Source organism: Hypanus sabinus, chromosome 13, assembly GCF_030144855.1.
Source record: "Hypanus sabinus isolate sHypSab1 chromosome 13, sHypSab1.hap1, whole genome shotgun sequence".
Lineage (NCBI taxonomy): Eukaryota > Metazoa > Chordata > Chondrichthyes > Myliobatiformes > Dasyatidae > Hypanus > Hypanus sabinus.
Window position 1 is genome coordinate 91139619 of NC_082718.1, and position 22143 is coordinate 91161761.

At 41.2% G+C, this 22143-nt stretch overlaps 2 protein-coding genes across 3 annotated transcripts in view; one reads left to right on the forward strand and one right to left on the reverse strand.

Annotated features, from left to right (window-relative positions):
* Nucleotides 1-4482, reverse strand: part of kdm2bb (lysine (K)-specific demethylase 2Bb) — a 237774-nt gene extending 233292 nt beyond the window's left edge. The window contains exons 1-2 of one of the 2 annotated variants that reach the window (XM_059988189.1): nt 4357-4384; nt 4041-4125 (exon numbers count right to left, since the gene is read on the reverse strand). The gene's annotated coding sequence lies outside the window, so the exon portion shown is untranslated. Of the gene's footprint in view, nt 1-4040; nt 4126-4356 lie in introns of both variants that reach the window. The other variant, XM_059988188.1, reaches the window with a different exon arrangement.
* A 172-nt stretch (nt 4483-4654) lies between these two features.
* Nucleotides 4655-22143, forward strand: part of LOC132404129 (calcium release-activated calcium channel protein 1-like) — a 21086-nt gene continuing 3597 nt past the window's right edge. The window contains exon 1 of the mRNA XM_059988194.1: nt 4655-5200. Within this exon, the coding sequence (XP_059844177.1) occupies nt 5087-5200 (114 nt within the window). The 5' untranslated portion in view covers nt 4655-5086. The remainder of the gene's footprint in view (nt 5201-22143) is intronic.

Below are 22143 nucleotides of genomic sequence, written 5' to 3' on the forward strand. Positions count from 1 at the left end.
AACAGGCAAAGCTCTTTTAGTGCCCAGTTTGTCTGCTTTCATGCGCCTTACTCCATTCTCACCTACCGAACCACAGGATTATCTGCAATAGGCTTCTCTTCCTGGTACTTTTCTCATCTCCAGTATCATGATGCATCTGTCCTTGGCCCTCTACTACTTCTCACTAGCAAGTGGTCCATCTAGAACAATTTATGTTGCAGATATAGGCCAACAGCACATGGCTACATCCGCCATTTCCATCTCCCTCTCCTATACTTAGGTGACTTCTTGTTGAACATCCCGAAGCCCTACCTTCAATTCCCATCATTAGGCAGTGACCACACCTTTATATCTACAGCCAAACGAGGCAGCTCCCATTGCTGATTTTTTACCTATGAGAGCACATTTGTACCGTTATTAAAACTGTCCATTCCCCCTTTCATAGCATTGTCAGACTCATGCTCTTCCATGCCTCTTCCTTCCAGACTTGACAATGCATTCCTGCTCAACCTCCCCATACATCATCCTCTACAAAACTGGGTCTGTCCAAAACTGCCATCGCTCCATCATTCCAACACTCCTTTGGCCAGCAATTATTCAGCAGTTCACTTTTAAAGTGGTCAGCCCTTGCTTTCACATCCCTCTGGGCCCTCCCCTTCCTGTATGAGTAACTTCCTCCCACTCAAAAGTTCTGCAACATATCCGAACTGTTCAAACAGTGACCTCCTTTGGAGATAGGAATTCTTTGCAAGAAAAAAAATTGTAACAAATTGACTATATAATCATCTCCCTCTAACCAATAATAAGGATTACCTACATTCAGTGCTGCTTTATGTCCCCTCCTTCCTCCTCTTGAACATCCACATGAATATCTCTGCTGTGAGGCTTAATCACCTAGCAAGGATGACTTTGCATTACCTTCCTCATGACAAATGAGAATCATGGTACAATTTTCCAACACTTGCCTCACATTTAAATTTCCCCATTCTATGTGAACTGAATTGATTCCTTTCTAACGTCTCACTAACTTTCAATGCCTCTTAGCGTTCGACACCAGTTGCACAAAAATGTAATTTTATACCCCCTTTCCTTCACAAGGGGAATGCAGCAGTGTTGGAGATGCTGTCTACTGGGTCAGTGGTAACACCAATGCCCTACCTGCCTTCTCAGTTGACAATCAAGTCCAAGCCATCTATCACCTTTACCAAAACATGTTAATTATTCACTACAACCTTCTTTGTAGAATTTGTTCTGTGCAAATTCACTGCCATATTTCTGATATTGTAACGCGGGCAGATTACTTCAGCAATTGAAAATTACTTTGCACTGGCGTGAAACACCAGCAAGCACAAAAGCAAGTCTTTGACTCAACCATCACCACATATGTGCAGATGCATATTTGAATGTTACCCTCCAAGCACTTTTCTATTAGCAGAACATCCATTCCAAATATCTAATCAAGTTTTCCAGCTCAAAGTTTTCCAACACACATGCAAAATGCTGGAGGAACTCTGCAAGTCAGGCAACATCTAGGGAGGGGAATAAACAGCCAAAGTTTCAGGCCCAGACAACATCAACTGTTTATTCCCTTCCATAGATGCTGCCTGACTTGCTCAGTTCCTCTATCATTTTGTGTGTGTGTTGCTCAAGATCTCCAGCATCTGCAGAATATCTTATGCTTATGAAAAATGTCTAATTCTAGATTCATGGTATTACACATTCATATATTTCTCACATTTCCTGTGTGATCTGGGAAGAGGCCATTTAGCCCACAAATTCTCAGAGCAGTCCCATTCCCCCCACTTATTTCCCTGTAATCAACCATCTCTCTCACATAACCATCATCTCTTCCAATTTCCCCCACTACCCAAACGCACAGTAGTCATATACAGCTGTCAACGGCCAAGACCTTTGAGAAAACCTACACAGTCACAAGGAAAACACGAGACAGCTTTAAATTTGCAATGCCCTATATGAACCAGGAGTCACACATATCACTGTTCTGACTTTAAAGGGTCTGGACCCAAAACATCAACTATTCATTTCCCTCCATAGATGCCCCCTGACCCAATGAGTTCCTCCAGCATTGTGTGTGTTGCTCCAGATGTCCAGCATTTGCAGTCTCTCATGTCATGTAAACATCACACAAGTTTTTAACAACCTTACCAAGGGACCTTTCATCTACCCATCGAAATCATCTTGAAATCTAAAATACCAACTACATTGTACATTTTCAAATTATCAGAAAAGTTAGGAAAGTTGGATTCCATAACGCAAGTAACATTTTTAATGCATGGTCTGCGCAACACTATTCAAAATCAATCTTTGGTGATTCTCAACATATCCAATTCTTCCACTTATTTCCCTCTAATTATCGCTCTCATTTAACCATCATATAAAAATTAAGTACAAAAACAATTAAGTAGAAATTCAGATTTAGACTTCACTAATAAAACCAGACAGATAAGAAAAAAGTAATTATTTTCTCTTGTGTATTAATCTCTCATAAATGAATGAATTTATTCTGAAACAACAGTAGAGGTCACAGTATGACTCGCTCCCAACCATTCCAATATTTCTTCTAAGTAGCATAAAGAGAAAAATATCTTTCAGCCTTGTAATCCTTTCTATTCCAAGACTAAACTGCGTCAGCAAAATGCAGAACTGGAAACACAACCTCACATGGCACATTAATTCATACAATTATCACCTTTTAACCAAATCCAAAACATTACTTAGCTGAGGTCTGACTTAGGATTCAGCACATTTTCACTATGGTTCCGGTTTAATCGCTAATCAGGAAAGCTGTCCTTTTCCAGCTATTTAGATCCACGCTAGTCAATGCAGCTGTACAAAACAATATCTGCTTCTGATCAACATTAACATTTATACCAGCTTCCATATAACCAAAGTCCTTTAACCATGTCATCCCTGGAAAGAAACTCAAGGCCATCTATTTACCCATCTCCCTTGAACGTGGGACACAGAAATGTGCAACAGTGACTGAAATAAATTAATTTCCTTCATATTTGTGTCAAATCCCTTCACGTACAAGTATGATTCATTGAAATGCAACAGTTCTCACTGCTCCTACATCCCCTTTTAAATTGTTACTCTTTAATTCATATCATCACCTTTCATTCTTTCCAAAATACACCGCTATATTGTACTCTTCTCCATTTTAAATCACAGCAGTTATTTGCCCATTTCACTAGTTTCCGCGTTCTGAAATCTGGTGCTAGCCTCGTCAGTGATCAGTGCATTGGAGTTTGCTGTCCTGTTAAGGACACCCAGTATGGAAAGACACATTTATAAATATATGTGCAAAATAATCGCACGGGGGCAAATCTCCAATTGTAAATATTTAATTCAAACAAATCACCAGAGTCAATTTAACCAACAGCAAAAAAAAACCAAAGATGTGATAGCCAGAGATTGTTCATCAAATTTTTTTTAAACTGTTACTCGAATGAAACATCAGAATTTCAAGCAACTGCAAGAAAAAGGTGTCAAAATGGTTGAAATTAAACTGCTTTCAGATTTAAAACTTAGTCAACTCTCTAATGACCCCTGATAAAAACATAAATAGATCATTAGTAACTGCATTATTATAATCCCACAATTAACAATGTGAATTTACCCTCACCTTGCCAATCCCCTAACTATCAGACTCTCCCGCATGTGAGGAAGAGTGGGTTCCAGATAACACTATGGCTGCCATCTTATGTTGGGCACCAGGAGGCACACATCAGAATGAAGGCATTGGCCCTTTTTACCGTTTGTACTGCGTTTAATAAAAGGCAGAAAATAATTGAAGGGATGGGTGGGGAGCTAATTAAAATATATTCCGTGAGGTCTAACTAGAGATCAGCAGTACATTACAGCCAATCATTGATGGGGATGAATGTTACGCTGAAGCGTTCAGTCACACACAAAAAAAAGATAACAGATTGAAGTTATGAGAATACCAGCATAATTCAACAGATTCGAGATAAATTCACAAGGCAAATCATTAAGGAGAATTATGGCTTCATTAAGATTAAAAAGATAAATTAATTTACGCGAACACGTTAAGAGCTTCCCACAATGATTTCTTTCGGGGCCTCACGGTGCCATGCTCTCTTCCACCACCTCGTCCCGCAGTCACTATATTTTGTAATAAATATAAAGCGATCATATGTAACTTTTTTTGATACAGCTCTAATTTGTTAACACGCGTCTTCACTACCGAATAAAATCAAAAATGAAAAAAGCTTCAGAATAAACTTTGTTTTTCTCGTTCCAATAACCCCCTCATTACGTGAATTTTTAAAGTGACACTGCCTACAGGCCTGTGTACAAACCATATACCAAAAGCGCATTAATCGTCTAACTTACTTCGATATCGGGTCGATTTCCTTCTGATATGAGAACTGCAATGGGAGGTTTGTGTGTTGTGTTGGATGGGGGCGAAAATAGATTTTTTTTAAAAAAAAGGAGTCCACCCCCGCCACTACCAGGTTCTGGAGCCGTTTATATGCAAAACACTTTTTAATGTCCTTCCTACCAGCATCTCTGCATGCTGCTTACCAGAAACTGGCAGAGGCGGCAATAGCGAGAGCCAATGAGTCGGGATTGGGAGGGGAGGGGGTTGGAAGGTTGCGAAGGAATCATTGGTGTCCTGTCCTGTGTGCAGCGAAGCGATTGCGATCTGGGTCAGGCTTTGAATCGATGTCGGGGCGGCGCGACTCTCGGGGACGGAGTGTCAGCCGCGTCCCGGAACGCTTGATTGACAGCCGCGGTCTGGGCTCGGCTCGGCTCGTTCACACTCACTCACACTCACACTCAGCGATCGACCGACCGGCCGGCACAGCAGCGGGCCTTGCGCTCCCTCTCATCAACACACACCAGCAAGCCGTACAGTACATGGAGCAGAAGTCACGCTTACAGCGAGGCGACATTTCTACTTAGAATTCGAGGAGGGAGAAGAAAACCTCACGGCGAGCCTCACCTGAGAGACTTTGCTATTGCCCGTAGCTGGGACTACTTTTTTTTTCTCTCTCTCCACCGGCACGGGAAGAAATAACCTGAATTGAATCGGGAGAGGTTTTTTTAAAAATCTTTAAAAATGAGCTTGAACGAGCATTCAATGCAAGCTCTGTCTTGGAGGAAGCTCTATCTCAGCAGGGCAAAACTCAAAGCCTCTAGCAGGACGTCAGCTTTACTCTCTGGTTTCGCCATGGTAAGTTTGTACAGCCGCAGAACGATTAAAGAATTCACCAAGTTGCTATGTCAGTTAACTACTATCTGATCCCCCCGCCGTTTTAACATTTATTATCTATGCCTTTTACCCCTGTAAACTCACTTATTCATAATTAAGCACTAAAGAACCCTTCACTCCGAGCATATTTTGCAGATTGACCAGTTATAAATAGCGATAGACACTGCACTAATAATGTTACAAATTAACATATGTTTAAATTGCGTTGAGTAAAAAGGAGTGGATTATTTCCGCACTGGAGTTTTAAAGCACCCGTTACTGCGGTGTAAGTAATTTACTGTATCGTCGAACTGTCGGACAATGTGTAATCCAGTTAACACAGCTGGAGAAATGTGAATGGTGGTTTTGTGGGACCAAATTTTTGGTATGAGCAACATTTGACCTCAGTGTAGTATCATTTGCAGACAGGTTTAAAATAATAATTTGGAGATACAGTATTGATGAAAATCGATTTTGTAATTCTCGCATTCCCTCTCCAGAACAAAAAAAAACTGCAGTAATGCAGCAGATGTCCACGTGTATACTTGGCTTTTTAAACGGCTGCTATAAACCCTAAATACATTTGCAAGTTCCTTCATTGTATTTAACTTTTGCTTTTCTCTTGAAATGAAGAGATTTTAATTTAGTCTCTGCATGTTTTTAATTTGAGCCTTTTTGCAGAATCGTTTTGGTGGGGTATTAGTAATTAAAATCTCCGCAGGGAGGAAGAGCCTTTTCATTGTATTTTCAGTTATTTCAAGTTTTTGGTGGATTTTTGATATTTTTTACAGATTGTATTCAATCGTTACATCTGAACAAATACAATGTTGGCCATTAATTCATTTTAAATACAGTAATATGTTTCTAATTAAAGACTACAAAATATTCCTGACCCTAGATATTATGTTTTCAATTACTGGACCCTGGAAATGGCACTGACAGCTTGGCCAGCTGTACAAAATTTTTATCATATGGAAATCTGACCCTGACGCTTCAATTTACTACACCATTCTCCCTCACTTTCTGAAGTTAATTGAGTCACGTTTCAACAGAAAACAATTCTACTGGACCGTTCCTCAAATGGGTTTGTTGAGTATTGGGATTGCCAAGTTCTTTTAAAGGTAACTTAACAGTTGAGTCAATCATTAAATCTTTTTTAAAAAGTTTGCCCCCAGGTTTCTAAATAAAAATTTCCTAAGTGTAACTATTTTTCTTAATGATGATTTTAGGAGGGATGTATTTCCAATAAAGGAGATGGAGCCAGCATTTTGGTTTGGTGATTTTCCAACAACACTTTGGGCTGTTGATTGAAATCTGTTTTAGTCAGCACAGATGTTACTGCAGGTGCAAAATATATTCTGTTCTGTTTTGGATATTCGATACCTGCAGTATTTTATACATGACCTTTATTATCTGCGGGGGGTTTTCTTAATTATGAAGCACATTGGGGTTCACAAAAGAAAAACCCCCGCAGAAAGTCAGTTGTTCGTGAGTTATGAAGAACGAAATGGGCACGATAGCATAGCGGTTAGCAAAGCACTTTACAATATCAGGGACCTGGGTTAAATTCCTGTGAGGAGTTTGCACATTCTATCCATGACCATGTGGGTTTTCTCCGGGTGCTCCGGTTTCCTCCCACAGCCCAAAGACATACCAGTTGGTAGGTGGATTAGACTTTGTAAATGGCCCCATGATTAGGCAAGGATTAATTTGGAGAATTGCTGGGCAGCTGAACTTGAAGGGCCTATTCCATGTTGTATCTCAATAAATAAAATGTTCAGTGGAGATGAAAGTATTTCCTGCCCCGGTCCGATAGGACGTTTGAACCTCAAATTTTAGCCCTTCATTTCTTAATTTGTTTTGTATTGTAAATAATTTCTTGGGCGCGTCCATCAAACTTAAACTTGTGCTTGGATAAAATGGTCAATGCTAATGTGATAACATCTTGAGGATATTTGAAATATTGTAGTTTTCTCTTCTGGAATTGCTTTCATTCATTAGAGAAGATTTCAATTTATTTTATGTCTTTGTATACTTGCATAATCCTAAATTGTTCAGCAGCCAATGAAGTGTGTGGGAAATGTGGCCTCTTGCATTTATTGTAGCAGTTCCCAAGCTTTTTTAAAGCTTTGGACCCCTACCATTAACTGAGGGGTCCATGGACCCCAGGTTGGGAACCCCTGTTGTAATGGATGAATTGAAGCACTCCTCTACATTTCCAAATATAACAATGACATTGTTAACTTTTTTTTAATTCAGGTGCTGGAAATACTCAGCAAATTGGTTTGCAATGTTGAGATGTTCCCACAACTAATGGTCTCACTTTAAGGATTCTGTCTTGTTCTTGTTATTTATTACTATTCATTTATATTTGCATTTGCATCTTTCGTTGTTGTCTGCACTCTGGTTGATCTTTCATTGATCTTGTTATAGTTACTATTCTACAGCGTTGCTGAGTATGCCCACAGGGAAATAAATCTTGAGGTTGTACAAGAAGATACATTTGTGCTTTGATAATAAAATTTACTTTGAGCTTTGAACTTCAACGTGAGAAACAGAGTTAATATTTAAGATGCATAATTTTTCATCAGAGTTGGTGATAATAGAATTTATTTTGTAGTGGTGTTATGAAAGATGTATTGACCAAGCAATAAGGGACTCTTGCTCTTTAACATAGTACATTGAAAGCTTTGGTATTCTCTTTGGGACAAAATGGGGTCTCAATTTAATGTCTTGGCACATAATGTAGAAGCCCTTCCCTTGTATAGAACTATCAGCTATTTTGTGTCAAGGTTTGCACTGGGACTTGAACCTGATTCAGGTGAGAGCCTCTAATTTAAAAAATTTAAATTGGTACAGATGTGTGTTTTCTTGCTGCAGAAATAGCTTAACTATTTGTCACCGGATAGATTAGGACACCAAGTAAAATATACTCACTACCAAAATATGTATACTGTATATGACCTGGAGATTAATCTTCTTTGCAGGCAGCCACAGGACAAACATAATAGAACACATTTTTAAAAACAACACCACACCACACCACACAACAAAGACTATCGAAAACACCCGGCGTGAGGAAAGGAAAAATTTTGTAAATAACACACAGAAAATTAACCGCCTTATTAACTCATGTTAGTACAATTAGCCTGTTTCTAATAATGCATTTTCCCCTTCTGTATAACAGATTTTAGTTTGAATCTCTTCATTCTACAGCACAGAAGCAGCCTTGCTAGCCCTTTACCACAGCAGTCTGGCAGTCCAGACAGTCATTGACCAATGCTTCTGTCTGATCAGCCAGGTATAACCAACACAGCAATATAGCCTGGCTTTACCTGTGCCACTTTTGCTATAGTCCTGTTACCCTGCCCCCACACTCTTAAAACAATCCACACTTTGAACCTCTCTTATCCATATGTGAGGTTTGAGTATCCAGTGACATGGATTTGCCTACTTCACCATCTGTATACGTAATTGTCATTGTTGTCAGGCTTCTTGTTTGAAATGGGAAGTATCTCTTTTGGGCACCTCCTTCAAAGAGCAGGTGTGATTGGTTAATTCATGTCCTTCAGTGTGATGTGATTAAATAGAGGGTGGGGTTCAGAAGAGACATCATTTTGGCTTGTTCCTGGAATCGAATGGTTTGTTGACACAGCACCATCTGTTGGCAGGAAATCAAACAGCATCAATGTTCAGTGTTCAACAACGTCTTTAAATTTTCAAAACAGTTCCAATGTTCATAGTTGTTTTTTGTCGTTCCACGGCTTCTTGGAGTTAGCCATACGACACGGCAACAGGCCCTTTGGCCTAACTAGTCCATGCCAACCAAGATTCCAGGCTGAGCTAGTCCTATTTGGTCCTTATCTCTAAACCAACTTGGAGTCCACGGCACAATTCCCTTTGGTTAATGGTAAGATTCCATGGCATAAAAAAGGTTGGGAACCCCTGCTCTAAACCTTTCCTTTTCCAAGTACCTTTTTTTTTCCAAATGTTGTTAACCACTTCCTCAGTTAGCTCTTTCCATTTTTCCCTCAGCTTCCAATTAAATCTCAAAAATTTAAAATTTCACCTCCAATACTTGATACAACCTGGAGAATCGCCTCCTTACAGGAAGCCACAAAATGAAGAAACCTAATAGAACCTATTTAAAAAGACCGTCAAGCACCCAATGTGCAGAGAGGGAAGGAAAAAAAACAATGAAAGTTAGCAAATGGCATTCAGAACTGAAGTTCATGAAAGTGAGTCAACAGACACGAAGCCAGTCACTACTGCAGCCGATACAGGAACCGGTCCCCACTCCCTGACCTTTCCAATCTGGCCCAGCACTTAAATTGTCCAAACCTCATGTTGTTCCGTGTTCTCAGACCCTGGCCCCACTGCTTCAATATGCTCTTGGGCCAGTGGTCCGTCACCTTGATTCAACCTGCACCTGATCTTTCCAATTCGATCCAAAATAACTCTGGTCTTTTCCTCGCTCTTGGGCCCCTCTCACCTTAAACTTAAATACCTCTATAGTTGTTGATTTCCCCAACCCTGGGGGGGATATCACTCCACCTCTGCTCCCCATGATTTTATACACCTCTATGACATCACCCCAATCCTCCTACGTTCTAACGAAAAAGTCCCAACTCCTCTCCGTAACTCAGTGCCTCAAGTCTTGCAACATCCTTTGTAGGTCTCCGCACTCTTTACTTTTCTATAACAAGGTGACCAAAACTGAATGCAATATTCCAAATGCAGCCTCACCAACATCTTGTACAACTGCAATGTAACATCTCAGCTTCGATACTCAATATCCTAACTGATAAAAGCCAGTGCAAAAAGCTACCTTCACCACCCTGTCTGCATGTGACGTCACTTACAGGGAACCATGTATTTATAACCCTGAGTACTTTTGTTCTACAACAATCCTACGAGCCCTAAAATTGACTTCAATGCCCTATCTTGTGTTGTGTTCTCAAAATGCAACACTTTGCACTTATCTGAATTAAAATCTATATGCAGTTCCTTGGCCCACTTAGCCAGATGATCAAGTTTCCTCTGTAATTCCTGATTACTAGCTTCACTTTCAATGACTAGTACTGTCATCTGCAGACCTTCTAACTATGCCTTGTACATTCTCAACCAAAGCATTGATATAGATAACGAGTAGCAATGGGCTTAGCACTGGAGGGGGGGGGGGAGGAGACTTTACTAATCGGGGGTCTCCATTCTGAAATAATCTTCCACCGTCACTCTTTGCTTTTGACTTTCAAACCAATTCTGGATCCAATTATCTGACTCTCCCTGGATCCCATGTTGTACTGAATTCTAATTGAATTTAAAACATCCAATCTATAACTTTGAGCTTGGGTTCACCATGAAACCAATTGTGATAAAATTGATGATTAAAATTTGCAGGATCAAGGCAAACAAGTTATATTATTTGATAGATACTTAAATGTACTGAACTTATAGAAAAAAAGTGAAGCATTGGAAGGAAAATGTAGTAATTTAATCTTATAGATAAATCTTAATTTTTTTTTGTAATATGTTTGCTGTGAAATTCATTTAGATCGACACTTTCTCTCAAGCATAACAATTTAGCAAAATAATTAGAATCTTCAACCTTGCTGACAATTTCAACCAAAGCTAAGTTTTGGTTAAAGATAAAAGAGGGGTCTCTCGGGGGGGGGGGGGGGGAATGAAATAAGGATATTTTGATTTTTGTTTTAATCTCAAACTAGCACTGTAAGCTTTATGAGGAAGTTCCTCTAAGGATCTTTCATGTCTACAGTATTAATCTGATTCAAAAACTTTTGCAGTTGGAATAAAGTTTAAGCTAATGAAATTTGTGAGCTATTTGATTTTTAAAAAGGGAGTACAAGGGAAATTAGATTTTGGCAGAGAAAATGGGTTTAAATAGTAGATTGTTGTTTAACAAAGTAGATAGAACGTGGAAGCAAAACATACAACTGGAGGGCAATTTCAAGTTAGATTATTTGAAGCACAAAACTATTCATGTGGAATTAGTTGAGGTAATATGATATTGAATATGCTGGAATTTTCACTTTTTTTTCCTTTGGCAAGACAAACATAGAAAGCAAATTTGGCAGGGAAATGATGGTATCTGTGGCATAGAGCAAGTAAAACCATTTGAATTAACATGTTGAAGTGAAAAATCTGAATTAATGATTATTAATTAGTAAGAAAATCCAGAACAGGAAAGGAATCCTTTTTAGGATATAGGCAGGATTTATGAGACCAGAGTGGAAGACTACAAGAGACAGTTAATTGGTGGGCAGAGAATCAAGGAATGAAGACGCAAAGGTTATAAATTGCAATTAATCAAAATAAGAGCAACTAGTTTTAAATGATACAAGAGTACTGAAATACTTTAAAAATGTATGATGTAAAGTCGTGGTTAGGAGCTGATTATCCTTTGGTTCCATTAGTCCAGTCTATTAGGAATGTAGTAGGTTCTGGTTAATTGGGCCATCGGTTAATTAATCAGAGTTTATTTGGGACAACTCTTAGAGAACGGGTCTAAATTTTTTGGGACACTATGCCACTTAATTGGGACAGGACACTGTTGCCAAACAGTTTCTAACTAGCATCTATCGCATGCAATTGTGCAGTCTTCAGATGCTACACTGTGCATAGGACGATCAGTTTTTAAAATGTTCAAAAGCACTGATTTTTTTCACTGACAGTTGACAAGAAATAAGAAGTAAGGCAGTTTGGCAACATGAGATGCTGGAAATGCAGAGCAACGCACACAAAATGCTGCAGGAACTCAGCAGGTCAGGCCGCATCTATGAAAATGAATAAACAGTCGATGTTTCGGGCTGAGACACTTCTTCAAGACTGAGAAGGAAGGGGGAAGATACCAGAATAAATAGGTGGGAGGGAGGGGAAGGAGGATAGCTGGAATGTGATAGGTGAAGCTAGGTGGGTAGGAAAGATAAAGGGCTGGAGAGGGAGGAATCTGATAGGAGAGGAGAGTGGACCATTGGAGAGGGGTATGAAGTAGGGGCACCAGGGGAAAGTGATAGGCAGTGAAAAGAGGTAAGAGGTCAGAGTGGGGAATGGAAGAAAAGGGAAGAGGAAAGGAAAAACATTTTTTACCAGAAAGAGAAATCAATATTCATGCCATCAACCTAATGACATGAAAATTGATTTTTCCTTATGGTGAAAATGTTTTCCCTCCCCCTTCCTCCTACTCCTATTCCCCTCTGACTTCTTACCTCTCCTCCTCACCCTCCTCCTTCCCCTTCTCCCAAGGTCCATTCTCCTCTCCTCAGATTCCTTCTTCTTGAACCCTTCCCCCACCCATCTGACTTCACCTATCACCTTCTAGCAATCCTCCTTCCTTTCCCCTCACCTTTTTATTCTGGCATCTTCCCCCACCTTCATTATCAGTGCTGAAGAAGTTCCGTCCGAAACATCGACTGTTCGTTCATTTCCAAAGGCAATTTGGAACTGTTTTGCTCACTGCAGTTTCAAGCATTCAGGTTAGGAGATGCCAGAAATGGTTGGGGGTGAAAACAATTTCAGTATTTCAAGTTAGTAATTATGAAGAATTTGAAGGAATTGACAATCATCTCAAATGTTACAATGAAAATGAAGATTTGGAGGATGTGATCGTCTGAAACATTGTATGAAGGCACTCATTAGCTACACTAGGTATCTGTGCTGATTTCGTTCACCTGCAATCACGGCAGGTGAATTCCTCCATCGATAACTATTAGGAACTAATACAGGGTTTTATAGTACTGTAAACCAGGGGTTCCCAACCTTTTTTATGCCATGGACCCCTACCATTGACCGAGGGGTCTGTGGACATCAAGTTGGGAGATGTTAGTAGTGTCCTAATTTGTTCTATATTTCATTTACAGTAAATACGTATTGTTCCTCAGTTAAATGATAGTTTGTCTTTTTATATACCTTTTAATGATTTCCATCAAACTTTGGCTAATTGGGACAGCTGCTTAATTGGGCCAAAGTGTACTGGTCTTGATGTGTCCCAATTAACTGGAATCCACTGTATTTGCATTTAGAGCTGAACTGTGGTTGACCAATCAATTTTCCAACATTACAATAACATCTATTTCTCATAGGCTAATGCCTGTAACCATTTCGTTTGTGGTCTGTGGTTGTGGGAAGGCCATTAAGTTAGTCTTTTTTCCCCCAAAAAACAAACTAAACAAGCAGTTCAAGCTGGCCTGGAACACGTTGACCAACATAGCAAGCTGCAGGCATTGTTCCAATGAGCACTTAGATGCAAGTACAGTAGTTTCCCTTCTGCATTGGGAAGCTGTTTATGTCTATCAAGATGCTTAGCGGGAAAATTAATAATTTTGATTTTTTTTTCAATGCAGTTATGTAGCCACATTCCCAGTAACCTGTTATGACACAGCAGTGTAACAATTTGCAGATCTGCTGTAAGATTAGGGTTCAATTCGCTCTGCCGTCTAATGAGTTTGGACATTCTCCCTGTGCCTACGTGGGATTCCTCCGGGTGTTCCAGTTTCCTCCCAAATTCCAAAAGATACATGGTTAGGGTTAGTAAGCTGCCGGCATGCCTTGTTAACACTGGAAGCAGGTTGACGTGTGTGGTCTGCTCAGTCCTTACGAATTTGATTTGACACAATGACATATTTCACTGTATGATCTGATATACCTGTCATAAGCAGCATCCATCATCAAAAATCCTCACCACCCAGGCCATGCTGTTTTTTTTATTCTCACTGCTGCCATCAGGTAGGTACAAAGGCCTCGGGACTTGCACCACCAGGTTCATGAACAGTTACTACCCCTCAACCATCAGGTTCCTGGAACAAAACACTACACTCATGTATTGAGATGTTCCCACAACCAGTGATCTCATTTAAGGACTCTTTATCTTGTTATTTCATGCTGTAATTATTTATTGCTATTTATCTATATCTACATTTGCGCAGTTTGTTGCCTTCTACACTCTTCCTCTTTCATTGATCCTGTTTACAGTTACCATTCAGCTTTACTGAAATGTTTTCATACATCAGAATAGTGTCCATTATTAGGCATTTTGAGCTTCTGAATTCAAAGGGACACTTTAACTATTTGAAACTGATGCATTCGAGATGTGCAATGTATAATTTTTCTGCAAGTTTACCTTCAGTGGTAGAAACTTAGCCTGATTTAATTTTCAAGCACTTGATGCTTGACAGCTGTGGCAGGGCCTGAATATCATCACCTCTTACAAAGTGAGACCAGGTGACATGGGTTGACAACAAGGTTTTGCTCCCAGGTGAGTTCTGCGCCTTCTATGCTCGCCTTGACCAGCAAAACATGCAGGAACCTTCACAAAGTCTCACAGCCCACGATGACCTTGTGGTTTCAGTCTGATGCTGAGATGAGAGCATCTTTCAGGAGGGTGAACCCATGGAGACCATCCAGCCCATTGGGGTACCTGGCTGAGTACTAAAGACCTGTGCTGATCAACTGGCTAGAGTGTTTACTGGTGTCTTTAACTTCTTGCAGTCTGGAGTGCCCACCTGCCTCAATGACTATTGTCCAGTAGCACTCACATCCACTGTGACAAAGTGCTTTGAGAGGCTGGTGATGAAGCTTATCAACTCCAGCCTGAGAAGTGACTTGGATCTGCTCCAATTTGCCTACAGGCACAACAGCTCCATAGCAAATGCCATTTCATTGTCCCTTCACTCAACCCTGGGACAGTTGGACAGAAAAGATGCATACATCAGGATGCTCTTTATCAACTGCAGCTCGGCATTCAGTGCTGTCATCCTCTCAAATCTAATCAAGAGTTTGGCCTCCTTGTGCAATTGATCCTTAATTTCCTCACTTGCAGACCCCAGTCAGTTTGGATTGGCAACAATATCTCCTTCACGATCTCCACCAATGGAGGTGCTCCACAAGGCTGCGTGCTGTGTGCTTAGCCCCCATTCTTCTCACTTTACACTTGTGCCTGTGAGGCTAAGCACAGCATCAATGCCATATATAAATTTGCTGACGACACCAATGTTGTAGGCCAAATCTAGGGTGGGGACGAATCAGCATATAGGAGGGAGATGGAAATCTGACTGAGTGGTGCCACACCAACCTCTCACTCAATGTCAGCAAAACCAAGGAGCTAATTATTGACTTCCGGAGTAAGAAACCTGAGGTCCATGAGCCAGTCCACATTGGGGATCAGAGGTGGAGAGAGTCAGCAACTTTAAATTCCTTGGTGTTATCATTTCAGAAAATGTATCCTGGGCCCAGCACTTGTGTAATTACAATGAAAGCACAGCAGTGCCTCTACTTCCTTAGAAGTTTGCCAAGTTTCAGCATGACACCTACTTCTGACAAACTTCTACAGATGTGTGGTGGAGAGTATGTTGACTGGCTGCATCTCAGCCTAGTATGAAAACACCAATGCCCTTGAACGGAAAATCACATCTACTCAGTGCTGCCGCAGGAAAACAGCATCCATCCTCGAGGACTACCGCCACCCAGGCCGTGATCTCTTTTGCTGCCGTGATCTCTGAAGTTACAGGAGCCTCAGGCCTCAGACCACCAGGTTCAGTAACAGTTATTGCACTTCAGCCATTAGGCTCTTAAACCAGAGGGGATAACTTCACTTGCCCCATCACTAAACTGTTCCCACAACCTATGGACTCACTTTCAAGGACTCTTCATCTCGTATTCTCGATATTTATTGCTTTTACACTGTTTTTTTGTCATCGTCTGTCTTGTTGGGTTTGGTCTTTCATTGATTCTATTGTGTTTCTTAGAGTTGCTGTGTATACCCGCAAGAAAATGAATCTCAGTGTCATATATGGTGACATGTATGTACTTTAATAATAAACGTATTTTGAAGTTTGAACTTTGATTATTTTGATCCAGGCTTGGGAAAGTCTGAAGTTTTAATAAATTTACCTTCACAGATGGTATAGAGGAAACCCCTGCTTTAGGACCTTGGAGTAATAAAAATTTGCCCTTACAGATTCATAAATCATAACTCAGAAACTTGAGATACAAAATTAAATTCATTCTCACAGAATGAACTCCTTTCAGGCTTCCAGTCGGGTATAGGTATTGATTATAACTGACCTGGGCATGTCTAGTCCGGTGGTATTTGTACCCCCATAGTCCGTCCCTCCTGATTAGTTAGTCCTCATCCAATCAGGTTTCTGCTCTCCCATTTTGTGTACAATCGGTTATTCGTCATTAACACCCGGAAAGCCCTAGATTCTTTTTCAATTTTAGGCAAGGTGGGAGAGCGGAAACCTGATTGGATTAGGACTAACCAATCAGGAGGGCTGGACTAGAGGGGTGTAAATACTACCAGACTACGCATGCCCAGGCATCATCCCTGATGCAGATAGCAGAGTTTATCATGAAAATGTCGGTCAGCATCGATATCTGTACCAGGCTGGAAGCCTGAGAAGTACTTATTTGTCTTACACGCTGGGAAAACACTAATTTCTTTTTCACTGGTGTGAGGGAGGGGATTCAATAAACTCTTACACTCACTTGCATTTCCTTGACACGCACAGATGATGCGGCTTAGCATTATGGAAGATCACAATGTGGATAATTTTTTTGGAAACGCAAACTCCATTCCCCACAACCAAGGGTTACCTATGTTTTATTCTCATGTAAGGTCAGTGTAACTTTGAAACATGTACTTTGTTACATTCTTTGTACACGAGCAGACTTCAGAATTTTAATTCCTTACCCTGCACCTTCTCCATGATATCTGCTGCTACATTCCTGCTCAGCCATTTATTCCTGAACACAACTTTAATTTCTTTATTCTTGCTTGGCCTCCTTTCCCTCTCTGAGACTAATTATTCAGTCTTGTACCTCTCCGCCGTTGGCAGCTCCCTTACTGACTTTGTCTAATCCTGCATCTTGCTTAGTCATACATTTTTCACTAGAGTTGCTCCTATAATTAAGACGAGAGATGCTGGAAATCCAGAGTAACAAGTACAAAATGCTGGAGGAACTGGGCAAGTCAGGAAAGGAATTAAGTGCTAACGTTTTTGGCTGAGACTGGGGTGGGGGAGGCTGAGTAAGAGGAAGGAGTACAAGCTAAAAGGTAGTAGTTGAGGCCAAGTGAGGGTGAAAGGAGAGTGAAGTGAGAAGCTGGGAGGTGATAGTGAAAAGGTAAACAACTGAAGAGGAGGAGGTGAGTGGATTGTGGGAGAAAGGGGAAGAGGAATGACACCAGAGAGAGGTGACAGGCAGGTGAGAAGAAGAGGGGAGTAAGAGTGGGGAACGGAAGAGGGATGTGGGGGAGGGGGAAATTGCTGCAAGTGGTTCATGCCATCAGGTTGGAGGCTACCAAGACGGAATATGAGTTGTTGCTCCTCCAACACAAGAGTAGCCATCTTGTGGGTGTAGAGGAAGCCGTGGGCCAACATGCTGGAATGGGGATTGGAATAAAAAATGGTGGGCCACCTGGACGTGTCCCGCCGATGTTGAGGAGATCTCCTCAGGAGCACCGAACACAGTCAATGATCCTTTTGGACTTGCAGGTGGTGTGTTGCTTCAGCTGGAAGAACTGCTTGGGGCTCTGAATATGGGTGAAGGGGGAGGTGAGTGGGCGCGTGTAGCACTTGGGTTTGCAGGGACAATTAATGAGAAGGGAGGGTAAAGATGTGTTTGGTGGTAGGATCCCATTGAAGGTGGCAGAAGTTCTAATAATCTTCATTCATGTTTGTTTTTAAAAACCTTCTATTATCATACCACCTTCCAACCTGTTGTGACTGTGATATAGCTTGAGAGGTATGGCAGTTACTTCTGAGGCTACTCTGACAAGCACCTGCAAAATCAACAATCTCCTCCCAACAGGTGCTCAAGGACACAACTGCCTGAAATCTTCATGCAGCTCCCTGGCAGAGCCTCACACGATCCTGCCTTAGAAAAATACTTGTTCATTGCAGGGTCTGTTGTGACCGTCAATGAAAACCACCAGAGAGACAAAATGCTGGTGGTATAAAAATCTTTATTCGGCACATTCAAGCTGGCATCCCTTGGAGTCGCTCAGGATAGAGGCTAACTGACCCAACTTTACATCACATATGCTAAAGATCGAAGGTAATGACAGGGACAATTCTATAGTTACAATCTATCTACAGTGCTTCCTTTGAATTGCATATAATTTTCAAACACCAACATCTTTACATCCACACTCCAGACACCCAAGATGAATGTTAATCACCCTGGTTCTTTCCTGCATTCATCCAGATGCAGACATCTCAGGTGTTTGCAGTCATTCCCAATCTGCAGCTCCAGGAACACCGTTGTTCTGAGCAGCATTTTAAAACTCTAATCTACAATCCACATTCTAAAGACCCGTTGCTGTTGAAATTGATATTTGCTATATTCCATAAACTCCAGAGTACACCCTAACAGGTCTAAGTTTCAGAACTCCTTACCCAACAACACGGGGACTATCCCCACAAAGCTCGGTGGTTCATTAGGGAAGCCCACACACCACCGTCTTTCTAAGGCAAACTAGGCATAACCAACGAACGCTGGAAATTGAGTAAATAACCTAATTAGAATGCAAAGTTAAATCCCCTGAAGTGCTGGTGGTTTTGCTTTGCAGCCTGATTACATTTAGAGCAGTGCGTGTCATTGTTAAGATATTGCAGTCCGTATCGTTTGATGTTTTAGTTCATTAGCAAGATACTTGCTTTTAACTCATTGCAAAAAGAGTTGGTGCTTATAGGCTTGAAACTGAAAGGAATTGCTTGTAATAGTTAAAACTGCACGCATATTTTTTCAATCACTGGATTTGAACGGGGGTTTAAATAAACAAGTATTCCTAAACCATCGAGTTTAGTCAGCCATTACTGGTATGAAGCCTGTCTCTTGGCTGTGATCTCCACCGGCTTATCTTTCGATAGCAGTTGATTTCCATGGTGTTGTTTTTGTCCACATTTTGCTTTCACAAGTCAGGAAATGGGTTTACTTTAAGTGAAGCTGCACTCAAAGTGAAACATTTAACAGGAAGTTCTGAAGGCTGCTTTTGCATAGTGCTACTGTGTTTTCCATAAATTTGAAGTGTAGCTCCTGCTTGCTTAAAATGTACGAAATGCAGACCCAGGTTTTGCATGGACTGTTGTAACAATTGGATAATCAGTGTTAGATTGCAACTCTGTCTGGAAAAGACACAGAGCACAATTTGTGCAAGTGAAGGATGGATTGGCAAAAGTTCCAAATGAGTGACAGAATGGGGCTAGAGCTGAAAGGCCAACTTGTGTTTGTGGAGATCCTTATTAGGAAATTATCTTGCGAAATGTTAGCAATCGGCCTAATGATCTGGAATAGTTCAGTTTTAGGGGCAGTTATGCACTGGTGGGGAAGTGGCCCAGGCTTCTACTAACCAGTCTATAGCCTTGCTTTGTAGTGACAGAGTCGAAGATGGCCATTTAATCTTTGTCTCTTAATAGCAAATCCAGTTTATCCCTTTGTGTTTGTTTTTTCTTATTTTTATTTCATACTACTTCATATAATTTTATGTAATTATTAAAACATACAGTGGAACAGTACAGCAGATCCTTTTAGGCTATGATGTTAAACTAATCTATACAAACCTACTCCACAATCAATCTACCGTAAATTCCAGTGTATAAGCTGAGAATTTGGCCCCAAATTTTGGTCCTAAAATTAGGGAGTTGGCTTATACACAGGATGCCAACCTTGGAGAAACGAATACACAGAAAACAGGTCGTATTGGCTGTTTTTGAGTCAAATTCATTCCACTGTCGACGCATGAATCCTCTGAATGATTTGTTTAAACTCACACCTAGTGGCTGGAGCACGGAGATCAAACCACTGTGGATGACTGCAATGTCCGTATTTTCAGCTTTCAGTGCTGCTTTTGTCTCACCTGATAAGTGCACTTTGAAGATGTCCCAGACAAGTAGCGACTTTTCTTTCCCAAAACCTTCGGGATGTTGACGCCACACCTCACACCTCTTTAACCCACTTCAAGCAACTGGGTTTGTCCATCCAGCAGCGTTCTTGAACATAAACAACACTCCACGGGAATTTTCAGAGCAATCTTTGTTTTTTTGTCTCAACACAAGATCATGTCTATTCATAAATCGGGTGCACCAACTTCGCGTAGCTTTGAAATTTTCGCTGACCTCATGGTGTTTTTCATCCCATTTCAGCGCTTGAACTTGAATTATTTCTCTGGTAACAATGTATCTGGTCAATCGCTGGTGATTCACCCACTCTAAAACTTTTTCTTCCAGTTCTGGCCACTGGCATGTTTTCCTGCGGTTTGCACATTTCATCCTTGGCATTTTCCTCAGCGTGTCCTCTGCACTTCTCCACTCTCTCACTTGTTTCTCGTTTACACTAAACTTCTTAGCAGCTGCAGAATTATTCGTTCCTTTAGCAAAATCAACAACCTTCAGCCCGAAGCCAGCATCATATCGCATTCGTTTTAAACTTTTGTACATGGTGGTCGCAAACTCAATACCGAGTAGACGTACTGATCCCGCCACCCCGTGTTGTTTTAACGAGATTACGATGGGTGCTAAATGGTTTCGCGGGGAGTTACAATTCTGAGGATTCTTTACCTTTGGAGACCTAATCCAAGATTTCCCTCCCTGATTTATTTATTAAGAATTGGCTTATAACGCTCTACGATGTGTAGGCCTATTTTCTTAGCAAGTACTGATTCACAAAATTTCCCGGTTCTGGATCCAGCAAAGCTGAGTACCGGCATGTGATATCTTGTGATCTTTTCTGGTTAAATCAAAAACCTCTACAAAAGGGGTCAGCTTATACAAAGGTACCATGAAAAGGGCACTTTTTTTAACCTTGAGAATGGGGGATTGGCTTATACTCCGGGTCAGCTTATACTCCGGAATGTCCGGTAGGCATTCATCTGACCCAGTCCATCTTTCTTAGATGCATGTGCCTCAGAGGCTTTTAAATGACTCCATTGTACCACCATCATGAGCAGTGCATTCCAGGCACCCATAGCTCTCTCTCTCTCTCTTCAGATTCCTCTGATATTGTCCCCCAAACTTTCTTTGAATTAAAGGAATGTATTGGCCACTGCCACCTTGTGGGAGACAGATGCTAGCTGTCCACTCTAACTTTGCCTCTTACCATCTTGTACACCTCTGTCAATTAATTTCTCACCCTCCCTCGCTTCAAAGAGAGAAGCCCCAGCTCACTCATCCTGCCTTCATAAGCCACGCTCTCTAACCCAAGCAACATCATGGTTAATCTCGGCACACCCCTCCCGTGATGAAGCGAGCAGAATGAAACACAGGCTAACCAGGGTTTTCTCAAGCCACAACATTACCTCACAGCCCTTGAACTCAACTCCACGACCAGTGAAGGCCAGAACACTATATGCCACCTTAACCACCCCATCAACTTTGAGGGATCTATGGATCTGGATCCCAAGATCCTTATGTTCCTCCACACGGCCAAGAATCCGGCCTTTAATCTCGGATTCCACCTTCAAATTCACTCTTCCAAAGTGCATCACTTTTCCAATTGATCTCCATCCACCACTTTTATCAATGTCTATATTCCATTGTAACCTACCACACCTCCAACCTTTGTGTCTTCTGCAGACTTAATAACCCCACCCCTCCACTTCCTCACTCAAGACATTTATTAAAATAATCACCTAGCAGGGTTCCCAGGACAGATCCCTGCAAAACACCACACAATGCTGTTTATCCCTGTTAAGACCATGATTCTCCCAGTGTTCATAAATCCTGTCCCTAAGAATCCTCTCCATCAGTTTGCCCACCACTGGTATATCATTCCCAGGATGAGACCTGTTTACATTGAACGACGTGTGCCTGCCTGCAATCCTTCACTGCCACTCCTGTGCCTGTGAGGGATGTAAATCTCGTTGGCAATCTCTTTCCTCACTTCCCATCGTAACCAGGGGTTTATCCTGTCTG